This window comes from Leptopilina heterotoma, unplaced genomic scaffold, assembly GCF_015476425.1.
Source record: "Leptopilina heterotoma isolate Lh14 unplaced genomic scaffold, ASM1547642v1 Lhet_235, whole genome shotgun sequence".
NCBI classification, from domain to species: domain Eukaryota; kingdom Metazoa; phylum Arthropoda; class Insecta; order Hymenoptera; family Figitidae; genus Leptopilina; species Leptopilina heterotoma.
Window position 1 is genome coordinate 1,270,429 of NW_025110952.1, and position 26,682 is coordinate 1,297,110.

At 24.7% G+C, this 26,682-nt stretch overlaps 2 protein-coding genes across 2 annotated transcripts; both read left to right on the forward strand.

Annotated features, from left to right (window-relative positions):
* The first annotated feature begins 6,691 nt into the window (after positions 1-6,691).
* On the forward strand, positions 6,692-17,575 carry LOC122502696 (insulin-like growth factor I). Its single transcript, XM_043612860.1, has 3 exons — positions 6,692-7,327; positions 15,578-15,653; positions 15,983-17,575. Exons 1-2 carry the CDS (start codon positions 6,987-6,989, stop codon positions 15,633-15,635), a joined length of 399 nt encoding a protein of 132 aa, XP_043468795.1. The 5' UTR covers positions 6,692-6,986; the 3' UTR covers positions 15,636-15,653; positions 15,983-17,575.
* A 6,051-nt stretch (positions 17,576-23,626) lies between these two features.
* On the forward strand, positions 23,627-26,641 carry LOC122502672. Its single transcript, XM_043612833.1, has 3 exons — positions 23,627-23,926; positions 24,390-24,481; positions 26,114-26,641. Exons 1-3 carry the CDS (start codon positions 23,752-23,754, stop codon positions 26,309-26,311), a joined length of 465 nt encoding a protein of 154 aa, XP_043468768.1. The 5' UTR covers positions 23,627-23,751; the 3' UTR covers positions 26,312-26,641.
* The last annotated feature ends 41 nt before the right edge of the window (positions 26,642-26,682 follow it).

The window sequence follows — 26,682 nt, forward strand, 5'->3', positions numbered from 1 at the left end:
TGACAGTTTGAGTGTTATAAAAAAAATTTATAATTTTTTTTCTATTCCAATTGACTGGGTATTTATTACATTTTCGTGGAGTCATTAACATCAAAAATGATTAATATACATTTTTTTTTCGTCAAGGCTTCATTACCTCGTGTCGAGTAAATAGCCGTGATGATATCTCAGAAACGTGGAGTAAGTTATGAAAGCGCCTGTCTGCAATGTGCTTTTTGAATAACAGTGGCAGTGACCTAAAGAGAACATCCTTCTGTATTTGACCCGCATTGACATTTGCTTTATACTGGAAAAGGGGAATGATCTTTTAATTTCGTAACATATTTGAGTCTTGATTCTGGTAATTGTGTGTACATTATCTGATTAACCATCTGCACTTATATACATATGAATAACATTCGGTTATGTATGTATTATATCTCATTGTTTATTTTAATAATGTTCACCTATAACTATATATCGATAATGATTCTTAGGACATTGAATTGTATTCCATTTTCGAAAGTTTAATTCAAATTTTAAGAATGAAAAGAAAAAAACAGCAAATTTAATTTTTTATACATTGGTCAACATTTTATTATTATTTAATCAACTGTCACCATCCTAAAAATCTCCGGGCAACAAGTTTTAAGCGAATCCGAAGAGTCTTTAATATTTCGGCTGCCATATTGGATCAACCATTTTGAATTTTGCAAATCTTAGTTCAAGTAGGTACTGAGTTCACAAAGCTATAATTTCATTTAAATTTTGTATTTTCAAAGTACTTCCATTCTTACAAAACATTTTTTTTTCCAAAACTTATACTTCACTCTTCAACAATTTTAACGAAATTTCAATTATTCGTAAATTCTTCAATTAAATATATAGTCGAAAATAAAAACTTCAATTAAAAAAAATTCAATTAACATATTTCAAAAAAATTAATTTCAAAATTCAATTATTTATAAAAATTTACGCTATACGGCTTTTAATATTCAATTATTATCCAAAATTTTAACTGAAATTAATTTTTAAATCAATTTTTATTAAAATTTAATAATTATTTAAATACAAAACTAATTTATTGAATTATTGAATGTTTCTTAACATTTAATTCTCATAAAGAATTTTACCAACAAATTTTTCAATTGATGACGAATTTTAATAAAATTTTTAAGAATAATTACATTTTTCGAAGAATTCGATTAATTAATTGGATTAGAAATAATTGAAATTCTTTGATGATTTTTATTATTTATGAAAATAATTGAATAGTTGTTAACAATTTTATAAAAAATTTTCAAATTAAATAATTGAAGTCCTGAGAAATTTGCATTATTCCCGAAAAAATGGAATTCTTATGAAGATTTTTACAAAAAATTTTTAAATAATTAAATTCTGTTTGGAAATTTTGTGAAAATAGTAGATATTGAAAATCATTGAATTGCGAAAAGTTTTTAAAAATAATTCAATTTTACAAAGAATTCTAAATTATAATTCTTATTATTTATGAAAATAATTGAATTCTTTCGAACGATTGAATAAGAATTTTTTTTAAATAATTCAATTTTCCAAGAAAAAATGCATTACTTTTAAAAATAATTGAATTCTTGTAATGAATATTGTTATTTATGAAAATAATTCAATTTTGCCAAGAATTTTATTAAAATGTAAAAGAATAAATGAATTATTTCAAAAAAAAAATGTAATTAAAATTGTATTTAAAATAATTGATTTCTTTCGAACAATTTTATTAAAATATTTGAAAATAATTGAATTCCTGTGAAAAATTCTAATATTTTTGTAAATAATTGAATTCTTCCAAAGAATTTAAAAAAAAACATTTTTTTAAGTAATTGATTTTCGCGAGGAATTGAAATTAAATTTTTAACAATAATTACATTTTTTTTAGCAATTTCTGTAAAATTGTATTAAAAATAATTAAATTATTAAAATTTTCAAAAATATTTGAATTCCTGAGAAATTTATATTATTTATTTTAAATAATTATTGAATTATTGGGAAAATTTTTATTAAAATGTTTAAAAAGAATTAAATTTGTGTGAAAAATTTTGTTATTTTAGAAAATAATTGAATTGAAAATAATTGAATTCCCGCAAAGAATTTTACTATTTATATAAAAATAATTGAATTGTTCCGAAGAATTTATTAAAATTTTACAAAATAAATGAATTTTATGTTAATATTTGAAAATTTAAATTCTTTCGAGGAATTCTATTAAAATTGTTTTGAAAAGAATTGAATTTCTGCATAAAGGATTTTACTATTATTTATAAAAAAAAATTGAATTATTGCGAACAATTTTACTATTTATAAAAAATAATTGAAATCTTTCAAAGAATTTATTAAAATTTTGAATATATAATTTTGAAAATTTTTGGTTTCTAAATTAACAATAATTTCGTAATTTCTATATCGAATTAGGTTTTAAAATAGGTCAATCGAAGCGTTTTCTAATGCTCTACAAGTTGGTTATGCGACTTTTAAAGTTACTCCTACATTTCTTAATAAAATTTTTAAAATACCCATTTTTAGGGGTATCGAATTTTTTTTACACATTTTCAGTATACTTGAAATCATATTAAATTATACACTATATAAAGTTAATAAAAGTAATTTATAACTGATTTACAATTTTTTATTAAATATTATTTTTTAAAAAATTTGATTTTTTGAAAAAATTAAAATTTTTGAAAATCCATACGATTGATTGTTTAGAATCATAAAATAAGTGTATAAAAAGTCGGCAATGAAAATTAAAACTTACGAGAGTAGTTCCTTTTTTTTGATAATTTTGATATTAATTTAAAAAAATTTGTAACTATGTAATTAAATTTTTTTTTAGTTTTTCGAATCATATTATAATTTTGTATGTTTTCAAATAAATAATTTTAAATACCAAAATTTAAATTTGTTAGAAAAAACATTGACTCAAAAAAAAAAAAAAAAAAAAAAAAAAAAAAAAAAAAAAAAAAAAAAAAAACATTGATTCAAATTTTTTCCAATAACAATAAATCTTGTTGAGGTAACAAAATATATAATATTTAAAAATTTTTAAATATTAATAACTATTTTTTATGATTAACACATGAAATTTTATTTTATTTGCAATCTCATTATTAATATTCACAAGGTAATAAAACACAAAAGTCTAATCTGAATTTTTTTCAAAATTTAAAGACTATTTTTTTAAAAAAGCAAAAAAAAAAAAACTGAATCATGCACGGCCTATTTTTAAAATTTTTTAACTATAAAAAAATTTAGCGATTTCTCGAAATGTTAAAAATAGTATTTCTCATTGGATATGTTTATCAAAAAATTTATCAGCAGATATATCATCTTTGTATAAAAGTCATAACCTACTCGTGTTCGTGTGGTTAGTTGTTTTCAGAAAAAGTAGAAAGCACGTTGATAACATTTGCTTTGGCCTTTAGCCTCTAATTAGGTATAGTAGCACTTCAATAAACCAAGTTTGCTTTACATAACTAATAGTATAATTATATTATATTATGTTTTCACATCATTTCTCATATATGCTTTTTGCCTCTGATCTAATATAATTTGGATAAACGAAAATTCGATAAATTTCCTTATTTTCTCAAGTTGACAAATTTTTTTAAAAATTTAATTGCAAATGTTCAGTAAAGATTTTATAATTAACGATTTCAAAAAAATTCGATTTCAAAACCTTATCACCTTTCGCAAAAAAAAAAAAATTTTTGTGACCCCATTTTTTGAAAAAAAAAAATGAGTCTCAAGGATGTGGTTAGATGTTTCTTGCACGAAAAACCATTTTTTGGTGTCTTTAACCGCTTTAAGTCTATTTGTTGAAAAAACATTTTTTTTGTAGTGTTTTCCTTTTCTTACTAATGGAATTTTCTAGTTAGTCCACATGCCACCAGGATCCCTGCCGGATCTTAGTTATTATTATCAAACACCTTTAACATTTTGTTTTTTCAAACTTTATGTAATTTGTACTGTAAACATCAATAAGAATTCAATGCCATTCATCATTTTATCACTGTCTGCTTTATTCAAACATTCGAAAGAATATATTTTTTCACGTGTATATCTTTCAACCACGCGTGTGAGCAGATTTTACAGTTCAGCACTTTTCAATCTCGCACGAGTTTGCATTCGCGAACTTATTTGTTCTAAATTTTTTTCATATTTATATATACATTTATTTATTGTATATTATACATTTTACAATCTTATTATATAAATATTGAAAAAGGCTGTTATTGCAAAATAAGAAATAAAATTCTCAAAATTTGACGCAAACGCGTATATAACCTATACGCGCGAACTTTGCAAACTGTAGTTTGTATTACCTTCTATAGAGTAATAAGTAAATTTTCACTCACCTGAAATAAAATAACTAATTTTCATATTTTGCAGATTTTATTTTTCCCCTATAACACTTTTAAATTTTCTTTCAAGACCTTTGTTATTTCTATACCTTGTGTATATAAACAATGTTATTATTATAAACTAAAAATTAGCTGGAAAAAATTTTAGGTTATGTTTATGTTATTAAAAATTTTTTTAATAAAATTCTTGATAAGAATTAGGTTATTTACAAAAATTTTAATAAAACATTCTTTGGAAGAATTCAATATTATTTTTATAAACAATAAAATTCATTGCAGAAATTTGCAATTATTTTCAAAACAATTTTAATAAAATTTCACGAAAAAAAGTCAATTATTTTACAAATTTTTTAATAAAATTCTTGTTAAGAATTAAATTATTTGCAATACATTTTTATAACATTCTTTGGATAAATTGGATTTTATTTTTATAAGTAAATTAATATTTTGTGCTTAGAATTCAATTATTTTCAATACAATTTTAATTAAATTTTCTCGAAAGAATTCAATTATTTAAAAAAATTTTTTTGATAAAATTCTTCAAATATGACTAATTATTTTCAAAATTTTTTAGATAAAAACTTTGCAAGATTTTCGTATAGTGTTCAATGAATTAATTTTAAAATTCAAAACATTGATAAAGAAAATTTATAATTAAAAATATAAGTTGAGAAGCAAACAGAAAACTAACTTTATAAACTGCAAACAGATTCAAACACAACAATATTAATTTATTTCTTTGAAATTGCTTGTGAAATTTAATTTCATTTATTATATTTTAGAAAAAAATTATAACCAAAATCTGAAGAATTTCTTTTGACTAGTTTAAAGATTTCTGAAGATAAATAAGAAAATTTTGAAACTTTTGTCATTTCAATCATCTGGCAGCACTGTACTTATGCTCCTCGAGGGTTTCTGCGGTCGGTGATTATGAATCTAGCATCAAATTTTTTTAAATTCAAAATGGCGGATCCAATATGGCGGATAAAAATTGAAAATTGTTTGGATTTACCTGAAATTCATTACTCGGGGGTTTTTGGGGTTGCTTAATACGAATTTGACATCAGATTTTCAAAATTTAAAATGGCGGACAAAATTAAAAAAAATTTTTGAATTTGTCTAAAATTCATTATTTGGGGGTTTTTGGAGTCGATAAATACGAATTTGCCATCAGATATTCAAAATTCAAAATGGCGGACAAAATTAAAAAAATCTTTGAATTTGCCTTAAATTCATTATTCGGGGAATTTTTGGGTCACTGATTATGAATTTAGCATCAGATTTTCCAAATTCAAAATGGCGGACAAAATTAAAAAAAATTTTGAATTTGTCTAAAATTCATTATTCGAGGGTTTTTTGGGTCACTGATTATGAATTTGGCATCAGATTTTCAAAATTCAAAATCTAATGTCAAATTTGGAATCAACGATCCCAAAAACCTTCGTGTACTAAGTTTTATAAAAAATCATCAACTTTTTAGTTTTAATGTCCGCCATATTAGATCCACGATTTTGAATTTTGAAAATCTGATTGAACTTGCTAATTAAGTGAAAATTGGGATTAAAAATATGAAATTGATTTAAAAAAATATTCATTAAAAATATTTCAAAAAAAATTAAAAATATTTTAACAAATTTCAATTTCTAGATTATGTTGAACCCCAATTAACATAAAGTAAAAAATAAATGAAAAAAAATTACATAATTAAATTGCGTATTAGAAATAATAATTGATTAATATCCAATCAATTTATAATTTTTTTTTTAATTTAATCATAATTGATGAATCAATTTTAAATGTAGAATGCTCCAATTATTAGTTTTAATTTAAACACTGTTTATTGTTATGAATATGTAAAAATGCGATTAACCCGGCTTAAATCATAATCGTGAATGACCGCAATCTTCAGGGACTTTTGACGGAGGCCTCCCTCATTGCTTATCACAAAAACCTTTCTTAATGCATCGAAGGGGAATATTGAAAGCCGCACACTGCGAAGAAAACTTGTCAAGTGTCAGTTAGTAGCATCGAGGAAGTTCGTAAAGTAGGAACAATTATTTTTAAATTCTCTCAAGAAAATTTTATATTACAACTTCCCTCAATTTTTCTTCCTCAAAAAAAAAAAAAAAAAAAAAAAAAAATTAAAATCTCAATCTCAACATATTGAATCTCATTCTAAATATTCTAAATATCCAAAAATAGTTACAAAGATATCATTAAATTTTATACCAAAAAGAAGTTTATTTTTAGACGAAGAGATTGTAAATTTTCATATACGAAGTGCATTTACCCTTATATATTGATTGATAAGTGAGAATTATATATATTCGATTAATTGTAATTAATACAATCTCGTTTAAAAGAGGTGAAGTTCATCAGACTTTTAAAGAGAATAATAATAGAATATATGATAAATATTTAATTGTTTATAGTGTTTTAGAATAAAAAAAAAATCGTAATCTATTTTTAGATTTAAAAAAAAAACGTTGATTTATTGTCTACCCTTAAAAAAATAGTGTGCACCCCCACCCCCTTCGCCCCACCCAGTAGCGTTGTTTGGAACCGCGCGCTATATAAAAGGCGTCGTCATTGCTAGATGGCCGTTGATCTACAATGAAGTCGAGCATCGCGACAAGAAACTGTGGTGCGTGGACTTGCGTCTTCGTAACCTTAGTGGTAGTACAAATTTTCGGTTTTTCATATTCGATGCCCTTCGGTACCGGTCAACAAACAATTCGACTCTGTTCTAGGAGTCTCAGTGATGCCCTATACCTCATTTGTCAGGGCAGAGGATATAACAGTCCATTTTCTTATAGTAGCGAAGACGATACAAGAACAACAAATACAAATGGTCCTGGCCTCGTTGATGAGTGTTGTCTGCAATCATGCAACATCAAACAACTTGAATTGTACTGTAAACCGCCGAACGATGATAGTACATCCCAGGATGGCATGTGAGTAAGGATCTTTTTTACTTTCATTTTTTTTCTTTAACTTAAAATTTTTTTTAAAACCTTAAATTTTTAATTATTATTAGATGATTTTTGGAAACCTTATGAGGAAAAAAATTTTTTTACCCGGGACTAATTGCATTTCATTTTAAGGACCTTAAATTTAAGCGTACTTAAAATGAAATGCAATTAGTTAATTACCAAAAAAAAAAATTTTTAACTCGGAACTAATTTTAAGGATCTTTTAAGGGATTTTTAAGGATCTTAAATTTAAGGCCCTTAAAATGAAATGCAATTAGTCCCGGGTTAAAAAATGTTTTTGGTCATAACCTTTTCTCAGACCCGGTCATATATATATATATATATATATATAATAAAAATTATATATTTTTTAACTTCTTTTTGTAAGATTCTTCTTAAAAGTATAATTTTAAGAAGAATCTTACAAAAAGAAGTTAAAAGAAGAAGAAAAACTTTAAAAGTTACTTTTAAAATCAATTTTCATTTTTAATATTACTTCCAGTTCGTAAATTGCTTAAAATAATTATAATGAGTTCTTCGCCTAATATCAAAAACATGTTACTTTAAAGTTACTCCAAACACATGCCGATTTTTATTATTTTACCGACTATTAAAAATATTAAAAATATTAAAAATATTAAAAATATTAAAAATATTAAAACTATTAAAATTATTAAAATATTTCATTGAAGTTATCAAAATATTTCATCGAAATTATTAAAATCATTAATTACTAACCTGACTGTTCAAAATAACAACCTAGAAAAAGGAATTTTTCATAAGGTCAAAAGTCGCTTAGCAGGTATGCGACTTTCGACCTTAAAGGAAAGAGATCATTACTAGGTTTTTACTTTGGCAAAAGGATTTTTAATTTTGAAATTTTACTTTTAAATTCTGATTAAAAAATTATATCAACATAGATCATTTAAATTTATAATTTCTAAAAGTTGAATTTTAAAGTTGAATTAATTAATTAATTAATTAATTAATTATAAAGTTGAATTAACCTTGAGGTTTAACTGCTAAATTAGTAATATTTACTAATAATTACTTGTATTATTACTAATACTGCAAAAACAAAGTCAATAAAAGTAGAAACTAAATTTATAATTGAACTTAAATGTGTTTTGTTACTGATAATTATTAATTTTGACCAAAAATTAGTATTTTTAACTAAAATTAGTATTATTAACTAAAAATTAGTAATTTTAAATAAAAATTAGTATTTTTAACTAAAAATTAGTAACTTTCCTAAAAATAAGTAATTTTAGCTAAAAATTAGTATTTTTAACTAAAATTAGTATTATTAACTAAAAATTAGTAATTTTTAATAAAATTAGTATTTTTAACTAAAAATTCGTAATTTTGACTAAAAAAAAAAATTTTTAACTGAAATTAGTATTATTAACTAAAAAATAGTAATTTTAACTAAAAAAAAATATTTTTAACTGAAATTAGTATTATTAACTAAAAATTAGTATTATTAACTGAAAATTAGTAATTTTAACTAAAAAATAGTAATTTTAACTAAAAATTAGTATTATTAACTAAAAAATAGTAATTTTAACTAAAAATTAGTATTATTAACTAAAAAATAGTAATTTTAATTAAAAATTCGTAATTTTAACTAAAAAAAAATATTTTTAACTGAAATTAGTATTATTAACTAAAAATTAGTAATTTTAACTAAAAATTAGTATTTTTAACTGAAATTAGTATTATTAACTAAAAATTAGTATTTTTAACTGAAATTAGTATTTTTAACTAAAAAATAGTAATTTTAACTAAAAATTAGTATTATTAACTAAAAAATAGTAATTTTAACTAAAAATTAGTATTATTAACTAAAAAATAGTAATTTTAACTAAAAATTAGTATTATTAACTAAAAAATAGTAATTTTAATTAAAAATTCGTAATTTTAACTAAAAAAAAATATTTTTAACTGAAATTAGTATTATTAACTAAAAATTAGTAATTTTAACTAAAAATTAGTATTTTTGACTGAAATTAGTATTATTAACTAAAACCGCTGCCAAGTTGTACATTTTTCTAATTTTGGTGTTCATTTCATGAACACTTTGCTTCCTCATAGAAATAATAATAATTGAAATATATGAATTACTTTTTATAAGAGGGTTAAAAATCATTAAATCTTGGACCAAAAAATGTGTTTTTATATATTCTATAAGATGGTAATAATAGTTTAATAATTACACATATGTTAATAAACAAGAATGTTTAAAAATGATATTTTTCACAATTTTTGATTTTCCAAATACCAATAATTTCATAATTTCTGCCCGAATCAGGTTAAAAAACAGGTCAATCGAAGCGTTTTTTAATGCTCTTCAAGTTGGTAATAATTTTTTGAAGTTACTTTTACATAATTTAAAAAATTTTTTATAAAAGTCTTATTTTTCAAAATTTTAGATTTTTAAAAGTTTAATATCTCCGGTTAATATGGACGAAAAATGTTCAATTAGGGCTCAAAAGATGCGTGTAAAAAAACTCTACAAATCTAAAGAAAAACATTTATAAGTGTCCTAACATTTTTTTAAGTTATGTCCAAAAAACGTTTTTTTACAAAATGAAAAATGCAAAAAAAAAATAGTTAAACTTCATGAATCGGGCTGAAAATACTCTCGTTTTATGTCCCCCGGGGAGACCTACAATTTAAAAAAAAATTGATGCCTTTAGCTCTTTCTCGTTCTGAGATATTGAGGCAAATGTAATGTTAGTACACACACACACACACACACACATCGGGACAAATTTTTAAAATCTGTTTTTTGGACTTCGGAGTTCAAAATACGTCGAAATTTTTTTTTATTTATTTAGAACATTTATACGGGGAGTTCCTGTGCATATATAAAGTACTAAAGTATTAGGCATAATAAAAAAAAATGTATAAATATGTCAAAAAATGACAATTCAAAATTTTGCTAATACAAAGCTTCCTTTATGAGGAAGCAATAGTATTTTTAACTGAAATTAGTATTTTTAACTAAAAAATAGTAATTTTAACTAAAAATTAGTATTATTAACTAAAAAATAGTAATTTTAACTAAAAATTAGTATTATTAACTAAAAAATAGTAATTTTAATTAAAAATTCGTAATTTTAACTAAAAAAAAATATTTTTAACTGAAATTAGTATTATTAACTAAAAATTAGTAATTTTAACTAAAAATTAGTATTTTTAACTGAAATTAGTATTATTAACTAAAAATTAGTATTTTTAACTGAAATTAGTATTTTTAACTAAAAAATAGTAATTTTAACTAAAAATTAGTATTATTAACTAAAAAATAGTAATTTTAATTAAAAATTCGTAATTTTAACTAAAAAAAATATTTTTAACTGAAATTAGTATTATTAACTAAAAATTAGTATTATTAACTAAAAAATAGTAATTTTAAACATTTAATAATTTTTACTGACAATTAGCAAATTTTTTACTAATTTAAAGTTAAGGAAAAAATTGACGAAAATTTTACAACAAATTATGAGTTATTTTTTTAACCAACAATTTGTTAATTAATAGAAATTGTAAAAGTAACAAAATTAGAAATTTTTTACCAAAAATTACTAATTTTTCACTAATAATTGTTATACTTCTAAAAATTATGAAAAAGTAAAAGGTGCATCAGTTTTCACTAAAAATTAGCAATTTTTTTCTAATAATTATTTTTTGTTGTAGTAAAAGCAATAGACAAAATAAGTTTTTATTAAAAAATAGTAAATTTTACTAAAATTAAAAAAATAAAATTTCGAATAATTAGTTCCTTTTTACTAAGTAAGAATAGAAGGCAAAAATTCAAAAGTTGGCTTAAAAATTAGTTTGTTTAAATAATAATTAGTTTTTTAATAACAATAATGTTTTTTTTAAATAAAATTTTTACATCGTATTTCACTAAAACAATTTTATTAAAAATAAGAAACTTTTTTACTAAAATGATTAGTTTATTTCTACTATTTATAAAAGCAATAAGTCACTAAAAGTTTTACTAAAAATAACTAAAAACTTAAAGTTTTTAAAAAAATTTATTTTTAAACAATAGTTCAGCAAAAATTGTACTAAATATTCTAATTTTAAAATATAATATTTAATATATAATTAATTAGTTAAATTTTAAAACCTTTAGAAAAATTTTTACTAAAAATTAAGCAATTTTTAATTTTTTACAATTTTATTTTTTTTTTCTATTTAAAAATTAGTTTTCTATTGCTGAAAATTAGTAATTTTTTACCAGTTCATATATTAAGACAATATACAGGATCTTGCATATCAATAAATAAAATAATCGGTAAAGTAATGATAATAAATTAAAAAATAAAGTATTTTTAAATATACGTTTGTGCGGAAAAATTTTTATCACAATAAAGAAATTTAATTACTCTGTACTTTAAAACCCCAAATAATGCAGAGAAATATTGAAATGTTTTTAAAAAAAAATTGATAATTCATTTTTTTCATGATATTCAAGTTTTTTAATTAATTAATTAATTTTTAATTGTTTCAAATGTTTTTTTTTAACATTTTCGCAACTTTTACAGAATCAAAAAAAAAAAAAAATTTTCGAAGAAAAATAAAATTTTATTTTTAAAAATATTTTTTTAAAAATTCATTTTTAAAACAACAAAAAAATCATATTTTTGTCTATAAAATTTTGTATTATGAATATTTTCTTAAATTTGCAATTTTATTACATTAAATTTTAAATGGAGATAAAATTACTATATAACCGATATAATATTAAGTATAATTTAGATAGCTAAAAATTTCTCACGACTAAAATATTTGCCTAAAAGTTATCTATATTCAAATCTGAGGGGTGGGGGGTACTATACAGCAAAACTTACATAATATTTAAAAATATTTTTTCTGTAGTATCAATGATCACGCTCTCAATAAGTGACTTTCTTAATATTCATATTTCAATTTTCATGATATATTTCAAAAAAGTTACAAAATCATTCATTTTTTATTAAGTTTTCTAGATTTAATCCACGAGATTAAATATTAACAAGTAAATTGATCATTTTCTTAAATTATTAATGGAGAATTCCATAATTTAAAAAAAAAAAATTTATATCATTTTTCATCATTATTATATGTTTATTTAATTTTTTTTCGCATTCATATCTGATATATTTTCATTATTTGTTTAACGTGTTTCAACCTTCAGTGAAAATTTTTAAAAATATTTACTAACATAAACAATTTCACTTTTCCTGTTGTTTGTATATTATTAGCGCGTGTGGTAATTGACCCTTAGAGATGACTTAACGGGTCAAACTAAAATTAATTAGATATCAGTTAATTTCATTTACAGAATTTGGGAGTTAAGTCACTTTTTTTTATTTTTAAGATATTTGTAGCATTTTTGATTTGACAATTGTTTTTTTTTTATTTTATTAAATTTACAGAATTTGGAAATTTTGTCAATTTTTTTTATTTTTATAAAATTTGTAGTATTTTTAATTCGACAATTTTTTTTTTTTATTTTAATATTTGTCTCTTAGTGAATAGGACAATTGAGTTTATTTCTTTATTTTAGAATAATAGTTAATTTTTATGTTTTAAAGTTCACATTACTAGTAATCAATAATTGTTGTTGATAGAATAAAACCCGGAAGCTAAATCGAGAATCTCAATTAGCTATAGTTGTTCATAATGTTATTTTCTGTAGGTCGCTAATCTGCGTCCTCAATATTATAATAGAAAAAATAAAATTTTAAAAATACATTATTCTTGATAGTAGTTTTTTTTTAAATAATTATTATTTGCTTCTTAATTGTTTTATTAAATCGATTATGATCCTTCGGAAATCGTGTCTCTACTCAGCAGCAATCTGGGGTGCGATTCTGCAATTCCACTTCACTCTCACTTCACTTTCACTTCATTTTAACTTTAATTTCACTTCATATTTACTTAAATTTCATATTATATTCACTATATATTCACTTCGTCTTAACTTTTATTTTACATCATATTCATATCACTTTAACTGTAATTGCACTTTATATTCACTTCACTTACACTTTAATTGCACTTAAAATTCACTTCACTTACACTTTAATTTCATTTCATACATATAACCACTTTAACTTGAATTTCATATCATTTCACTTTATATTCACTTCACTTACACTTTAATTGTACTTCAAATTTACTTCACTTACACTTTAATTTCATTTTATATTTACTTTAACTTCAATTTCATATCATATTCATTTCACTTTCACTTTATAAACAATTTCTATTCACTTTATATTCACTTCACTTTAACTTTAATTACACTTTATATTCACTTCACTTACACTTTAATATTGCACTTAAAATTTACTTCACTTACACTTAAATTGCACTTAAAATTTACTTCACTTACACTTTAATTTCATTTCATATTCACTTTCACTTTATATTCACTTACCTTTAACTTTAATTGCACTTTATATTCACTTCACTTACACTTTAATTGCACTTAAAATTTACTTCACTTACACTTAAATTGCACTTAAAATTTACTTCACTTACACTTAAATTGCACTTAAAATTTACTTCACTTACACTTTAATTTCATTTCATATTCACTTTCACTTTATATTCACTTACCTTTAACTTTAATTGCACTTTATATTCACTTCACTTACACTTTAATTGCACTTAAAATTTACTTCACTTACACTTAAATTGCACTTAAAATTTACTTCACTTAAACTTAAATTGCACTTAAAATTTACTTCACTTACACTTTAATTTCATTTCATATTCACTTTCACTTTATATTCACTTACCTTTAACTTTAATTGCACTTTATATTCACTTCACTTAAACTTTCTTGCACTTCAAATTTACTTCACTTATACTTTAATTTCATTTTATATTCACTTTTACTTTAATTACACTTCATATTCACTTTACTTACAATTTATATTCACTTCACTTTTTTTCACTTCATAGTCACTTAATTTTCACTTATGTTCATTTCACTTTAAGTTTTATTTAACTTCATAAAGTAGAAGTGAAATCACTTTCACTTGATATTCACTTACCTTTCACTTTAATTGTACTTTATATTCACTTCACTTACACTTTAATTGCACTTCAAATTTACTTCACTTACACTTTAATTTCATTTTATATTCACTTTAACTTTAATTTCACTTCATATTCACTTTACTTACACTTTACATTCACTTCACTTTCTTTTTCTTTTCATATTCACTTCACTTACACTTTACATTCAATTCACTCATACTTCACTTTAACTTTAATATAATTTCATATTTACTTCACTTTCACTTTATATTCACTTCACTTTAACTTTATTTGCACTACATATTCACTTCACTTACACTTTACATTCACTTCACTTTCTTTTTCATTTCATATTCACTTAATTTTCACTTTATATTCATTTCACTTTAAGTTTTATTTAACTTCATAATGTGAAATCACTTTCACATTATATTCACTACACTTTAACTTTAATTTCACTTTATATTCACTTTACTTTCACTTTATATTCATTTCACTTAAACTTTAATTTTTTCATATTCACTTAATTTTCACTTTATATTCATTTAAAGTGAAATTTCAAAAACGCACCCCTGGGTTTTCGTTAAAAATAAAATTTTCTCACAAGAAGCAATATTGAAAAAAGAAAATAAACTTTTTTTTCTTAAAATCTTTCTAAATATTAATTTTTTTTCCCAACACTTATTTTCTCACAATATTAAAAAAAAAAAAAAAAAAAAAAAAAAAAAAAATCGAAAAAAAAGAAACGTTGGGAATTTCTGATTTTATTATCACAAAAGTAATTAAGAGCGGTTCGTTGACTTGTTTTCAAAAATTAATCGGTCGTTTCTTTATACGGCGTATTATAAAGGGTCTTTGATCGCATAAAATAGTGAGCGAAGTCCAAGCGTTTCGATTTCTATATTGTACCAAATGTGAAAGAGAAAAAAAAAAGAATAGAAAAACACGTCAGTTATAATATACGTTTTTCATTTAATTGGCTCTTAGAAAATTAATTGAATATAATTAATGTCGTAAAATTATCAGCAGTGGGTTAATTTTAGAATTCTTAAGATAAAAGAAAATTTTTAAAATGTCGATGTATGCAAAAAATTAACAATTTAAAAAAATTAACAATTCAAAAAAATTAACAATTTAAAAAAATTAACAATTTTTTAATATTTGTATTCTTTTTTATGATTACAGGGACGAATCAGTGAGAATAGTGAATCTTCCGGACTCACTTGAGACAAAAAAGATATAAGAAGAGGAACGTTAAAACGTAAGAATATATATGTTATGATTACCGACTTAAACTAAGAAGACGTAAACATTGCAATAAAAGAAAATTTTATCAGTTTTTTCAAAGATATCAATGAAAAATTGTGCAGACAGAAAATTATAGTGTGCTAATATCGCTGGTTATTTTTAGCTCTCCTCCTATATAGATGCACTATTATTTAATTGTTCCTTTTTTTATTTTTGTAAATAGATTTTAATTTTAACTGATACTCCCAAGGATTCAATGATTAATTTTACTAAATAAGAATTTTTAAAGAAAAATTTTTGTTAAATATTTCCCAGAATTAATAGTTTTCTATTTTGTTACAGATTCTCGATAAATAAAATGCAGTCTCAAGTCTTACCGCAGGAAAAATACATTTCAATTTTTATTTTTGATCCACAAGAAGATTCCATTGAATAATTATTTTTCCCTCGACTATCTCAAACAGGGGAAAAATGTTTTGCCAAAGTTTTGTGATAAACGATTCATATTAAGGATATATATGTCATTATTGAAAAACAAAAAATTCATCCTCAAAACAAGAGGATAAGAAGTTGTATATCCTTCAAGAAGTTTTCAAATAGTGCTGTGAAATCAATTCCATGTCATTTTTAATGAATTTACAGAAAAACATATTATTATAATCTTTGGCGCTGAAAATAAGTGAGTTTTATCACTTTAAATATAAATGAGAACTTTGCGCCGAAGAACAATCCATCCGAAACAAATTTCAAACCATTATCATCTATACTTTAAGCAAGAGTAGTGTGAATGAGTGATTGTGCAAAAAGAGTTTAAACATTACAAAAACAAAAACTAAACCGAAAGTCGATTATAGAAGCAAATGGTTGTTGTTGTTGTTGTTTTTATTGCTTAAGGACTATAAAAGAAATAAGATCTAGAAGAAGAACCATTTTTCCAAAACACAAATGATTGGACACAAAAATTACTAAAATAGAAATTTTTAAATGTAAATTTTAAAATAGAAAATTAATTTTTGAATAAGTATTTAGTGAATTTCTCCATCTGGAAAATAGTTAAATAAGTTTTATTATTCACAAACATAGTTTTATAGCCAGTTTCTTATCCTACAGTTTTCTTTTAGATATCTAAGAATCGGATATAAAAGATTTCTTTTGTATATACTTAAGATGACTTTGCTAAGCTTCCTGAATATGTTACCACTACAAACTCAATACTAAGTTTACAATAGTTTTTAAATACGGAAACATGGTTTTTCTAAGTTTAGGAAGACAATCACAGTTGGAGATAATATAACTTTTCTAGTACATGAAATAACCGTTTATTACTTTTCCGCAATAATTAATAAAATATGTACAAACTTCATTTTAACTCAAGCTAGAGACTGATGTACATCTTTTCTCCATTGTCAATTTTTTTTTCTCCTTTTTATCAAGAAAACAATTCTATTTTTGATTTTAAAAAAATTGTACCCTGTATTAAAATGAAGTTTAACGGATATTTCACATTTGTTACACGTTTTAATGTATTTTCTCATGATTATTAATTATTTCATGATTAACGAAATGCTGTAACAGTTGAAATTTTCAACTGAAAGTATACTGGTTATTTCTGTGATATCTTTTCGAATGAAAAGAGACTTTTATATATTAAAATAAGTATTTCGAACGCTCAAAAAAAAAAAAAGTGTTTTTTTTTTTTGTTTGTAATATGCGTTCATCTGTGACTTTCTCAACAAATCGCTTTAGTGACCAATGATCTCATTAGTTTTTAACATAAAAAAATAAATAAATGTACATTATCTTTTTTTTTTAGTTATTAAATTTCTACGCGAAGAAAAGAAAATTGTAAAAATTCGACAAATCTCGATAGCCTATGCTTCTTGTTGTCGAGATACTATAAAGAAGGAAGCAATAAAATATAATGAATCTTGTAAATATGATGTGTTTTATTTAATTGAAAAGTGAAATCCTAAGACAAATTAAATTATTATTCTTTTTTCGATCTCTTGGACTCTTCGAACTATTGATTGCACCTTACCCATGCTTCCAATCACTTTGATAAACTGTGAGAGCCTCCTTCGATTTAAAATGAGAAGGTCCTAGTGGCATAAAAATCCATTTAAATAATTGAAACATCAATTCTGACATCCTTAAAAGGTTTTCTTGGTCCAACACAGTTAAACAATTGATTTTCTTGAATGGATAATCAATTTTAAAAAAAAATCAAGGGCTTTGTTATACTTAGTAACCTCGAGCCATTATTTGTTTTTTATCACAAAGATATCTTGCTTGTAAGCGTTAGATAAGTACATATACTTTTCTAAGTAAAGAGTAGCTTCAAAGCTTTATGGTGGATTATTAGCGCTAAAATCCACGTGTTAGTTTACTCTGCAAGCTCTAAAAATGTGACAAGTTTTAAGGAAGGTTTTGCTATTATACTTCCGTCGGCCGACTTGGCAGCAATACTACGACGAAATTCAGATCTAATATTGCTATAAAGTGATTTCAATATTTCCACCAACAACATTGTGATGGTATTAGACATGCTTCACTTAGAATATTAAGAGTGAAATTGTAACTACAACGAAATTGATAAAAGAATTTCTTAATCCGTAAAAGATAATGTAAGATGCAAAGTTGATTGTCAATCCTCCAAGTCCAAACTTTGACTTGGAGGATTGATAATTAACTTTGCATCTTGTATTCGATTAATTAGTTCTAAAACAATAGCTACTAAGCTATTCCTAAGGAATTCCTTCAAAGGAAAATTATTACTATAAATTGGTGAAGTGTCTAAAAAGAAGTTAAAACTCTAATTCGTTTAGTGTGATAATTACAGCCACAAAGTGAATTCAATTAAAATTTAACTAAACACATTCAGTACAAACGTTTCTTATTTACTCTCATCCAAAAATGTCATTAAAACTATACTTTCTAATCCCCACCAAACTTTAGAATTATCCCCCATACAAAATGACAATCAACTGAGTAGACAGAAAGATCAACAGAATATTTATTTTACCAAAATGAATCTAATCGTTAAGACGTTATGTATCATTGTGATTTGGAAAGTAATCTTGCAAATATCTGCAATTGAAAAGCATTATGACGGGTTAGTAAAGTATCTAAAGGAAGAATCGAAACTACACCAGGTAGTATTTCTTTTTGATTATGAAAAAAATACTACCGACGATTCAATAAGTTTTCTTTTCAAGTCAATCATTAAAAACTTCCCATCTTCTAGTATCGAGTACAGTAAACGGAGAAGTGAACTGCTCAAGGTTTATTTGAAATCACTTGAACCACCCAGAAAGACAACGCTATTTGTAGTTGTAACAGATAGTGTGAACTATGTATCTACTAAAATGGTTAGTAAATCTCTTTCTACGATTAAAACGTTATCAAAAACTTTACCAACGCCGAAATGTTTAATCGTGCATTCTCAAAAACTACCTGACATGGATATTAGGAAAACATTACAGATTTTATGGAATAATGATTTTTTGGACGTCACCATTTTGGTCTGTCAGCAAGAAGACTTGAAGCAAATCATCAAGAAAAGAGAATATCCACCTTTTATGCATCGGTTAAATCCGTTCATAAATAAATACACTGTACTTAAGATATCAGCTAAAAGCCAATGGTTTCCAAATAAGTTGGAGAATTTACATAGCTATCCATTAAAATTTATCTTTTCCAATGGAAGTGGGATAGTCGCAACTAAATTTAATACTGCGAAGAAATTTACTGGAATTTTAGCACACGAAATGAACTTCAAACCCAAAATTTCTCAAATTTCTTCATCTGTATTGAAGAAAGAAATACTTTTACATCAGCAAAGAGCTGAAATGTTTGCAAACCCATTTTTCTTAATTGACGGTTTAAGAATCACTACGCTGCAATTGGGTTATTTAATTCAATCTGATGCAAAAGCTGTAATACCGAAAACTGAAAAATCTAATGCCATCGTTCTTTCACAAGAGTTTCTATTCATGATTCTTGGAACTGTTAGTATGATGTGCGTACTGAAATTAACTGCAATTATGATGCGGTTCAGAGAAAGTACATGGACAACGTTGAACATCAGTCAAATCATAATGGGATTATCTATTATTGAGGAACCAGTCAAAGTGGTGGAGAGAATGGTGTTTGGATCGTTTGTAGTTGCTTGCCTCGTTTATACAGGCTACTTTTTTTCCGTCATCTTGGACATTTCGTTGCAATCCCCACCAGAGATGACAACTCTCGCAGAACTCGCTGCATCGTCTTTGCAACCTGTAGTCAACAGTATGGCTTTAATGTCTTCAATGGCTGAAAGTTCTAACCCTCATATTCGTAAATTATCAGAAAATTCTATTGTACTTCCGGATAACGGATCAGAATTAGCGTGCCTTCAGTATTTGAATGATTATCAAAATGTGTCTTGTATTTCCAGTAGGGCAGTATTATATGTTAATCATATACGGGAGTTAAGAGGGGAATTTAATGGAAAATTGTTGTTAGAATCGGTTGCTAGTGTACATGAAGGATTCTTATTAAGACATTACTCGCCATTCACTGATCGCTTTAGGAAGATTGTTATAAGAGCAGGACAATACGGTTTCATATCAAAACTCTTTATAAGTGGTGAACTAGAGCATCAGATTTTAGAGCCACCTACAGAAATCGAGAAAGAAAAGTTATTGCTAATTTCTTTGTACGTACTGTCGATTGGATTTTCATTGTCTTTTCTTGTATTTCTATTTGAAATTTTTGCAAGTATTATTGATGAAAATATTTTTGATTTTCTAAAGAGATTCGTCTAAAAAAAAAGATTGGTTAAGAAGCGTGCAGTTATTTACCCTCTGGGCACGGAAACGTCTTTTTCTAGAAATATTCCTAAAACATTTTTAGATCATTTCATGTCCAATGTTCTAAAAACGTTTTTTGAACATAAAACGTTTTTAAGACGTTATGTGGAGGACATGAAACTAAAAACGTTTTAGGAACGTTTCTAGAACAAAGATGTTTTCGTGCCCAGAGGGTAAGTGCCTATTGCACCCGAAAATAGTATTGTTTTTCAAGTAGCACATAATATTACTGTTATGCTAACCATAGTGTTATTTTGGGTGGGACACTTCAATATTGCAGTAATTACTAATTTTACATATTATAATAATGAAATAGCATTGAAGTAATATGACTTGCTACTACTTGGGTTGTAGAAAAAATAATTTTTTATCAATAATGCATGTAGGAAGACATTAAAGATAAAATTTTCAGAAACTTTGGCTAGAAATACACGCGTGGATACGCTTATTTGCCTACAGCAGAAAAACATATATGTGAGTAACATTATCGCTTATAGGGGGTTCCGTCACCCTGAACGCATTTAAATTGGACTGCTTTTTTAAAAAATGTTTTTTGACGAAAATATTTAAGATGACATTTTTATTGTTTCTTAATATATATTGTAAGCTATATGTAAATACCAAATAGTTTTTTAAAAAAATTAAAAATGGCAAAGATACACGCATTTTAGTGCAGCATTACTTTTTTGATGGTGGCATGATTGATCTGAAACAAGTGAAAAAACATTTTTTCTAAAAAGTGATAAATTTTGATTATTTTATGTTTATCTATAGAAAATTCAACTTAAGCGACAATACCACTTATAGGTATGTTCTTCCGTTGTAGGGCAACTTAGCTGTTATTATATTTAAATCAATTTGGGCCTTCGTGTCATTCATGCACTCCCCTCATAGCACCGGCATATTCAGGATATCCCATAGGGACGTTCTCAGGACATCCCTGGGATATCTTGAATATCCGGGTGTTGTGAGGGTTGAAAATAAGCAAGGAAAAAAATTTTCTAGTATAGTATAAGAATGTCAGTTGAATATCAAGCAAAATATTTATGTATTTTTAAAATAAAATTATAATTATGTATAAGTACTCCGAAAATTGTATTTTAGTTATGGTTTAAAAATGACATGTTTGTAATTTTTGTTTCTATAGTGATAACAAAAATCAATATCTTTCATATTTTTGTTGTAAAGTTCAAGGTTTTTACTTTCGCGATTATTGTGTTAGATACGTTATAGTATAATTACACCTCCTCTTTCCACACAGCACAGAAAATTTAATCAATGTTGAAGTAATTCTTTAAAATAAGATGTTTTTCAATGATTTAAGCCAAAGTTGACTGAACATTGCATGAAAGAATTTAAAATTTCTTGAACTCTCATGCAATGTTCAGCCAACTTTTATAAGCTATAAAAGTCAAGAATCGGAGACGGTATACGCACCGAGGACGGAGAGTAGCCAGGAAGGACCGGAACTATGAGGAAATAATGACGTGCGGAATTGTACACAAAAAATAAAAATTGTCTATATTGGATTTTTAATATATTGTGAAATAAAACTGTTTTTAATTTTTGACTGTGAACTAGTATCTGTTTCTCATTTTACCCTTTTTAACTCAATCCTTTTAAATAGTAATATAATTTTATAACAAAAAAATATTTATAATTTTTGTAAGAAAATAAAAACTTTTGGTATTCTGCTATCATCAAAATATATGTTAATGGATCAAACTTCAGTTTTAGACACGTTTTATTAGGTTAAAAAGGCAATATTTCCCCCCCTATTATAGAATATGATTATTTAAAAATAGTATCTTAAGCAACAGGTTGATAAAGGCATTCATTTTTTAACGGCGATTTTTGTGACACGTGTGGAGTTCGAGGGCGCCGTAGGTCGCTGATGATGAATCTAATGTTAGTTTTACAAAATTCAAAATGGCGGATGACATTTTCAAAAATCAGTCGGATTCCTTTGAAAATCCTTACTCGGAGGTTTTCGGGGTCGTTGATTACGAATCTGATGTTAGTTTTTAAAAATTCAAAATGGTGGATCCATAATATGGCGGACGATAAAAAAAAAATTAATTAGATTGGCTTGAGAAACTGATAACTCGGGGGTTTTCAGGGTCGCTGATTACGAATCTGACATCAGTTTTTAAAAATTCAAAGTGGCGGAAATTTTTCAAAATTGATTGAATTGTAGTCCCTGATATTAGGTGGTGAATTTACTTTTTATAATTTATTAAATTTTTAAAATCGACGACACCAGAATGTACCACGAGGAGGCTGCCAAACAATTTTACATTCCATATTTTTTATATTTAATTTTTTTTTTCATAGTTTTTATCTTTTACATTTTTTTTTTATTTTTTTAAATTTTCAATTCTTTTTAATTTTTTAATTTTTTTTTATTGGATATTTTTCATTGTAAATACTTTTATAAAATGAAACAGAAATAAAAGCAGGGAACTGGGTATGTTTAAAACCTTTAATTATTTAATTGATCATGATACTTTTGGAAGCATAAGGTATAATTTTAATTTTGAAATAATTTTTAAATTTTTAATTTTAATTTTGATAAAATGATGTCAGATTCGTAATGAAGGAGCCTTTTTTAAAATGATAATTTAAAAAAAACATATTTTCTAATTTTTGGTTTAACAAAAAAGTGGGATTCGAATAAAATATCAAAATATTGATGCATTAGAAAAAATAACAAAAAGGATAAAATTTTCTTAAAAACTATATTTTTTACACATAAGGAGAAACAATGTTAAACAATGTTGCATATTTATAACGATGCCACGTATTGCTAATATATGTGAGTCTAGATTAATATTTGTCATAAATATTTTTCTAATGCTGCAACTAGAATATTTCTGATTAATTATTAAATTTATACGCATGAAGAAAATTTATCTTCAAGAATGTCTTTCAAGCATTAAACAATGCTTGTATGTTTATTGTAATTAGTGATTTCGCATAGCTTATATATAAGGAATCAATGATAGGACAGTGGCCTCGACTTGACACCTGTTTTTTTCATGGGATCATAATATGTTGCAATTAAGATCCATGGAAACTGCATTCCTACTCCATGAGACAGAATATTCATAAAACCAAAGAGACAGGTAAATATAGGTATTAAGACGATTATAACACAACACTTTAAGCACGTACGTTTGGATAAGAAGAATTCTCAAAACATCTGACATTTAGAAAATTTTAAAGCCTTAGTTAGTGTTTTGACGTGTTCATCATCAGAAGATGACACTAAAGACAAGAAAAATTCTTGTCCTCCACTATTTTATTTTTCTAATTGTTCTCAATTACACTGAAGCAAAAAATTCCGATTGCAAAAATACATTTTTGGAAATTATGCTGGAACTCTGTCATGGCTCACGGCTCACAAGAGAAGTACATATTCCAAGGGATAAATACGGTAATGTATTTACTGGACTGGGAAAAAAAATAATATACATTTTCTTATACTTCAGTCTACCTTGAATAATTTGAAATTTTTAAAAATATCAAGTATTTTAATTTTTTACAATAAAGGGGATCTTTTTAATAAAAGCTTTCTACATTCAACTATGCTAGTATTTTAAACTTCATTAAAAATTTAAAAATCTGAATTAAGGAACTAATATTTGAATTAATATTAATTAATTTTAATATTATTTAAAGTGTTTATAAGAAGAGTACTTTTTTCTAGTGCTACGAAAAGTGATGAAAATGTGATTGTCCTCGATTTAGCTCATCTCCTTTCAATAATAATTGTCATGTATCATAATTTTTACTGCTATACGAATGCGAAAGTTTGAATTTTACCAGTACAGGTAGATATTACTGTACACATTAAAAAAACATTTGAAGAATAGTAAAAGAAAATATCATATTTTCAGTTCTGGAAAAGTTCCACAGGAGAAAGAGACAATCAACGGATGTTCATTTTCAAGATAGATTGACAACATTGCAGTTCATGAAATTGCCAAAAGTGAGTAGTAAACAATTTTATAATTTACTAGGAACCATATAAATCAAAATTGAAGAGAATTAGGCCCAAAAAAAACATGTTTTTGAAAGTTTCCAGTATTTTTTTTCTCATTTTTTTTTCTCTCAAAAAAATTAAATTTTTGTAGTTTTATGCATTTGAGTCTTGTAGTGTAAGATTCCAGCTTTAATTTAAGCCTAAAAAGAAGTCTCTACACCTCGTATGGTTTAGGAAAAGAAAAATAATAAAAACCCTCAGAAATACGATTTTTGGACTCTTTTCCCCCACTTTTCTTAACCCCCAGATACCAAATTTAATCAAAATCCATCAATTTACAAATAATTTCGTTCACCATTTTGATCAGCTATTCTGAATCTTGAAAATCTGATTTCAGATTCGTAATCAGCGACCTCAAAAACCCCTAGATACCAAGTTTCATTAAAAATAACCATCAATTTTTAAAAATTACGACCGCCATTTTGGATCCGCCATTTAGAATTTTTAAATTTTGACTTCAGATTCGTAATCAACGACCTTAAAAAACCCTAGGAACCAAGTTTCATAAAAATTCATTAACTTTTAGAAAAATTTCTAAAAAATCATCAATTTTTGAATAATTTCATCCGCCATTTTGGATCTATAATTTTTAATTTTGAAAATCTGACTTCAGATTCGTAATCAGGGACTTCAAAAACCCCTGGATAACAAATTTAATCAAATTCCATAAATTTCTAATAATTTTGTCAGCCATTTTGTATTTTTTGAATTTTGACTTTTAGATTCGTAATCAGCGATCTCAAAAACCCCTAGATACCAAGTTTTATTAAAAACCATCAATTTTTAAAAATTACGACCGTCATTTTGGATTCGCCATTTTGAATTTTTTAATTTTGACTTCAGATTCGTAAGTAGCGACCTTAAAAACCCCTAGGTACCAAGTTTCATCAAAATCCATCAACTTTTAAGAAAATTTCCTAAATATCATCAATTTTTGAATAATTTGGTCCGACATTATTTGGATCTACAATTTTAAATTTTAAAAATCTGACTTCAGATTCGTAATCAGTGAGTTCAAAAACGCCTAGATAACAAGTTTCATAAAATTCCATAAATTGCTAATAATTTCGTCCGACATTTTTAATTTTTTTAATGTTGACTTCAGATTCGTAATCAGCGACCTCAAAAATCCCTAGGTACTAAATTTCATCAAAATTCATTAACTTTTAGGGAAATTTCTAAAAAAATCATCAATTTTCAAATAATTTCGTCCGCCATTTTGGATCTACAATTTTGAATTTTGAAAATCTGACCAAAAATTTGACATGTTTTTTGAGGTTAGTAAAAAAATCCAACGTGCTGGACCAAAACGGACCAAAACATTAGATTCGTGTTCAGCGTCCCAAAATACATGACTGATCTCCCAACCCCAACCTTTTTTTTGTATTGGGCTATGTTATTATGATATTATTATATTTCAAGTTACGCGTAACGCTGTTTACAAATCCGATGTCAGTTTTTTAAATTTCAAAATGGCGGATCCAGTATGGCGGACTAAATTTTTAAATTAAATAAAAATTTAATAAAAAGCCCTTTTATAATAATATATATATGTTAATAACTTGAATTTTTAAATAGGAAGTGGGAATTGATTTTATTCTCAATGTAACTGATGCAGAAACGGAGGACATTATTGGCGAGTATTATTCAAGAGTTCCAAGATCGTCATTCACCAAACAAGAATTAATGGATAAAGTAGCTAAATGTTGTAGCAATGTAGAATACTGTAGAAAAAATCCACGTCTTGTATGTGACAAGGCATATGAATACAGTTAACTTAATCATGCTCAAAATAATTAAAAATAAAATCTTAGAGAATTATAATAATAATAATAATAATTTATACCTATAGTACAAAACGAAGAACTTGATACAATTATTTATAAACAAAAACATGCAATTCGAGAATACTGGGGATAATTAAAGAATATAATAACATAGATTAATTTATTTATTTGTATTACTATATTATTTGTAAATAAATAAACTTTTAGTCAATATGAATATTAAATATTTTCCAAAGATTGCTTTGAAATTTTCTGAGTGTACTCTTAAATACATGTATGTTACGAAAATGCAATTAAAAAAAAATCGATTTTTTCAAAATCCTAAGTGTATGTAACCTCAGGATTTAAAAATCTATTTAT

Excerpts from the sequence above, each read along its gene's own strand:
- LOC122502696 (XM_043612860.1), top strand. The coding sequence starts at position 6,987 with ATGAAGTCGAGCATCGCGACAAGAAACTGTGGTGCGTGGACTTGCGTC. Across the intron at positions 7,328-15,577 it reads AGTACATCCCAGGATGGCAT|GGACGAATCAGTGAGAATAG; the intron begins GTGAGTAAGGAT and ends TTATGATTACAG.
- LOC122502672 (XM_043612833.1), top strand. The coding sequence starts at position 23,752 with ATGACACTAAAGACAAGAAAAATTCTTGTCCTCCACTATTTTATTTTT. Across the intron at positions 23,927-24,389 it reads TATTCCAAGGGATAAATACG|TTCTGGAAAAGTTCCACAGG; the intron begins GTAATGTATTTA and ends TCATATTTTCAG. Across the intron at positions 24,482-26,113 it reads AGTTCATGAAATTGCCAAAA|GAAGTGGGAATTGATTTTAT; the intron begins GTGAGTAGTAAA and ends ATTTTTAAATAG.